Genomic DNA, 4,850 nt, shown 5'->3' with positions numbered 1-4,850 from the left:
GTCCAAAAGCCGTCTCTGGTGCGCTCATCCGAGAAGAAAAAGGAACCCAAAGCCCGGTATACTATGTGAGCCAAGTTTTCAAAGATACTGAAATTCGGTACCCAAACTTGGAAAAGTTTTCCCTGGCCCTCGTGCATGTAAGTAGTAAGCTAAGGAAATGCTTCCAAGGCCGAAATCAAAGTGGTCACAGACCAACCTCTAAGAAAGATCATTCAAAAACCCGATGGATCCGGGAGACGGGTCAATTGGGAAATTGAACTAAGTCAGTTCAATATTAAGTTTATACCTCAAACGGAAATAAAAGCTCAAGCTCTGGCATAATTAATGATGTAATGTACTTTCCCCGAATCCTCTCCACCAACGATAACAACTATGGTCAAAGATGAGCCTCACAGCAAAAGTGCATGGACATTCTACCTAGATGGTTCGGAAACAACCGAAAGATTCGGAGCCGGTCTAATCCTTACTAGTCCCAACGGGTTCACAATTCAGCAAGCAATCACTTTCGCCTTCAAAGCAATAAATAACCAAGCCGATTATGAAGCCCTACTCACCGGACTAAGACTAGAAAAATCCCTCAGGGTAAAAATTCTAGTCATCCATAGTGATTCCCAGATTATAGTCAAACAGATAAACAGAGAGTACATTGCCAAAAACCAGAAACTAGCACAGTACCAAGTCATGGTAAGGAATATCCTGGAAACCATCCTGGATACAACCATCCTACAGATTAATAGAGTGGAAAAAGCTAAGGCAAATGAGTTCTCCAAACTAGTTCAAAATTCTTTAGATCTAAGCCCCTCAGTTTATTTCGAAAAACTCCGAGCCCCGAGCACTGGAGAAGTTGAAATCTTATGCATCACAAGCCCGGAGAACTAGATGACCCCCTTAATAGCTTACCTAAAAAATGGAACACTCCCGAATTTAAAAATAAAGCAAAGTACTTGAAATACAAAGCTGCTCGTTTCTTCCTTGAAGATGATCAACTCTAGAGACGAACCTTATCAGCCTACAATTTATGGGGATCACTTGGCGACAAAGGCTTTAGAATACAAGATAATCCGACAAGGATACTACTGGCCCACAATTCACATCGATGCAGTTGACTATATAAATAAATACAACCGGTGTCAGATGTTCATCAACATTCTGAAATAAAGCTCGAGCTTTCCTGCTTCAGTACTTTCCCCAATCCCTTTTGCCGTTTGGGGCATTGACATTATAGAACATTTCCCCGGGGCAAAAGGTGACCTCCGCTACGTGCTGGTGGCTATTGATTACATGACAAAATAGGCAGAAACAAAGGCGATATACACAGTTAATCAACAAGATTGCATCAAATTCATGGACTCCATCATGATGAGATTTGGGATCCAGGTGGTGTTAGTCTCGGATAACGGTGTTCTGCAAGACATGCTTGTACTTTAACAAGACTAAGATAATTTGTCAACCCTAAGTAAGTTGTATTGTTATCTTAATCTGTATTTTGTACTTGTAATACTTAGTCTGTAAAAATGTCAAAAGAGCAGACTGGAGTCTTTTTCTATAAACAATGTCAAGCCTAAGAATTCTATCGGGAAGAAGATCAAGAAGATCATGCCTCAGAAGAATTATGAAGAAGCTTGGATTTGAATAAATCTGTTTTAGAAAAAATATTCTAAGTCAAGATCTCTACAAGTCACAGATTTAGTGTTATAGAGAAGTCATTCGAGAACTCCAGAATGACTTATAGAGAACTTAGGAAAGCTTATAGTGAACTCAGAGATATCGACAAGCCAAATTAAAGACATGAAGATTGGAGATATTGATAAGTCATTTCTTCACTAAAGAACTCAGAGTTATCGACAAGTCAACATTCATTAGAGAACTCTGAGTTATTGATAAGTCAAATTCCACTAGAGAACTCAGAGATACGATAAGTCAAAATTCACTAGAGAGCTCTGAGATATCGACAAGTCAAAATTTGACTAGAGAACTCTGAGATATCGACAAGTTAAGAAGCCACTAGAGAACTCCGAGATATCGATAAGTCAAAGTGAAGATATGAAGACTAGAGATCTCGACAAGCCAAATTTTCTTATAAAGAACTGGGAGACCTCTACAAGCCAAATTAACTATAGAGTACTAGAGATCTCGATAAGCAAATATACTTATCGAGATGTCAAGTTCTCTATAGACTAAACTGGAGATCTCGAGGTAAAATCTCAAAGTACAAAATTGTAGATCAGTTCAATATCCAAGATTAACAATCAACAAACAATCCAACCAGCTGGATTCACAAGTCTACAAAAAGCAACTGAAGGATGTGCAAGATCAATGGTGAAGATTAACTGACAAAGGAAGATCAAAGTAAACACACGATGCTAAGTTATGCTAAGCCAGAAATGGAAGATACACTTTTCCTAAAATGGAAATGACAAGTGACAGTTTACTAAAGTTAATAACATGTCTTATTGTACACTGTGTAAACCAGCAGTTAACTGAATTATAAAGTTAACACTGGTCTTTTAGTCAGTTATAACAATTTAGATAGAAAATCTTGTAACTCTCTCAAGAAGAAGCTAAGCTCTTTATCAACAAAGAGCCTAGAAATTTTGTAGCAAAACATTCTTAATTTTAATATAAAATTAAGTGAGTTTTGAAGATCTGTGTTCCTTATTCTTGCAAGTTTAATTTCTGCATGAACACATTTTCACTACAAGATTTAATTTACTTTGTTCAACCATAAAAGATTCAAGAAAAGATTAAAAATAGTAAAACACATTCACCCCCCCCCCCTGTGTGTAATTCATTACCTAACAAGTGATATCAGAGCCAAATCTGAAAATTAACAGATTCAAGATCTTGGAAGAATGAATACACAGAAAATCAGTAGCATCAAAATTCCTACCTTTGACAAAGCTAAGTACACTCTTTGGAAAAAGAAAATGTTGTTGTTTATCAGGATGGCCAACCCACTCTATATTCAAAAATGGGCCTTTCACTCTTATGGTTAGAGTTGAAGAAACAACAGATGGTGATATGGTCATTCCATCTCATTATGCTCCAAAAGACCCTTTTGAGTATTGTGAGCCTGAAAAGGAGAAAGTTTCCCTGGATAGTGGCTTGCAACTAATACTGATAGAATCACTTGACAATGTGATGTACAACAATATTATCAACTGTGACACTGCCAAACAAATCTGGGAAAAGATTGAAATACTCTGTGAAGGAACTGAGGAAGTTAGCTCTAATCAAAGAAGGATACTGATTTCACAGTACGAGGGTTTCATGGCCAAGCCAAAAGAAAGTATAACTGATGTGTTTGAAAGATTAAATAAGCTGATAAATGACTTGCAGCTCCATGACAAATATTATGAAGCTGAAGAGGTGAACTTAAAGTTCTTGCTTACTCTCCCTGATCATTTGGAACAGAAAATCTCAGCAATCAGGGAAGGGAGAGACTTAAGCAGAATAACACTGGAAGTTCTATATGGAATTCTTAAAACATATGAACTAGAAATGATTCAAAGAAAATCATTGAGATCTGGTCAAGGACATGTAGTAGATGGCTCAAGTGCTTTAATTGTCAATAAAAGCCAAACATTTGATGATGAGCCCAGATCTCAAACTCCAGTTTCCTCACCAAGTGAGCAAAGAACAAATGATTCACAGGAACAAGTCATTCTTGAATTGGAAGAAAATGAGTTCTACACTCTTGATGAACTGGATGAGCTAGATCAGTCAATGGTCTATTTGGCTAGAAAATTCTCTAATATTAGAGTAAAGAAGCCAAGATACTTCAAGGGTAAAGGACATTCTTTCAATAAAGATAACAGCTGGAAAGGAAAAGGGAAGTACAATTCTGATAGCAAGAATGGTTACAAAACTGGATCTGTTGACAGATCTAAAATTAGGTGCTTCAACTGTGATGAACTAGGCCATTTTGCTACAGAATGAAGGAAACCCAAGAAAGCAAAGGAAGACAAATCTTATCTTGAACCGGAAGCAAAGTATGAAGCTCTTCTGAAAAATAGCAAAGCAAAGCTTATATTGCAGAGGAAAAAAGTTGGGATGATTCTGATAATGATGAAGATGAGGAAGTTGGAAATTATGTTTTAATGGCCTTGGAGCAAGGAGAATCATCCTCATCAAAATCACAGGTACCAACTCTCACTACCATTGATTTAAATGTGAGTCAATATAAGGAAACTGTAGAAAAGATAAGCACAAAAATGTTTCACATACATACAAGTATGGTTGTTGCTAATGAAGAAGTGAGCAGACTGAAAAAGATAAATGAGAAGCTTGAAAGTGAGAAACAAGAAGCTGAATTGTTCTTTTTGGAGCTTGAAACTGTAATGTTATAACCCCAATTTTTGGAAATTTTGAAACCTTGATGAATAGTATTTTTTTTTTCGATTATGCTGATTAAGGAAATTTATCAGACCACCCTATATAAGAGTACTGTTATGGAAATTCTGAGATCCTATTAGTATTCCATAAAGTAAATGAGTGTATGTAAAGGTCGTCATAATTCGAATCCGGACACTTTGATTTTTCCCGAAAATCCACTAGATACCGAAATAATTGAGTATAAGGTAACATGATTTAAAGAATTTTTTATTTAAGGATTATAGCAGAGGATCATTAAAGGAATATAAGATATTGATAAAGGTTCAGGGAAGCCCAAATAATAAGATCCCGAATATGATCCTCAAACTATTAACAAGAACGAGAGTTAAGCGAACCGTATAACAGATAAGCGGTCATTAGCCAAGTAATTAAGGGTTAATCAAAGAGGTTAGTAGATGATGATGTCATCACACCACAAAGGGAAGACAAGTGTTAAAAAGATGACACAAGCTTGA

General features: G+C 36.5%; 1 protein-coding gene across 1 annotated transcript; it reads left to right on the top strand.

Annotated features, from left to right (window-relative positions):
• The first annotated feature begins 372 nt into the window (after positions 1–372).
• Positions 373–879, top strand: LOC141685359 (uncharacterized). Its single transcript, XM_074490467.1, has one exon. The coding sequence runs from the start codon at positions 373–375 to the stop codon at positions 877–879; it is 507 nt and encodes a 168-aa protein (XP_074346568.1).
• The last annotated feature ends 3,971 nt before the right edge of the window (positions 880–4,850 follow it).

Source organism: Apium graveolens, chromosome 9 (genome assembly GCF_009905375.1).
Source record: "Apium graveolens cultivar Ventura chromosome 9, ASM990537v1, whole genome shotgun sequence".
NCBI lineage: Eukaryota > Viridiplantae > Streptophyta > Magnoliopsida > Apiales > Apiaceae > Apium > Apium graveolens.
Note: the sequence above shows the minus strand (reverse complement) of the source record. Positions and strands in the feature narration are given on the sequence as shown.

Bases quoted from the DNA above. Each gene is read 5' to 3' on its own strand.
- LOC141685359 (XM_074490467.1), top strand. From the start codon at position 373: ATGGTCAAAGATGAGCCTCACAGCAAAAGTGCATGGACATTCTACCTA.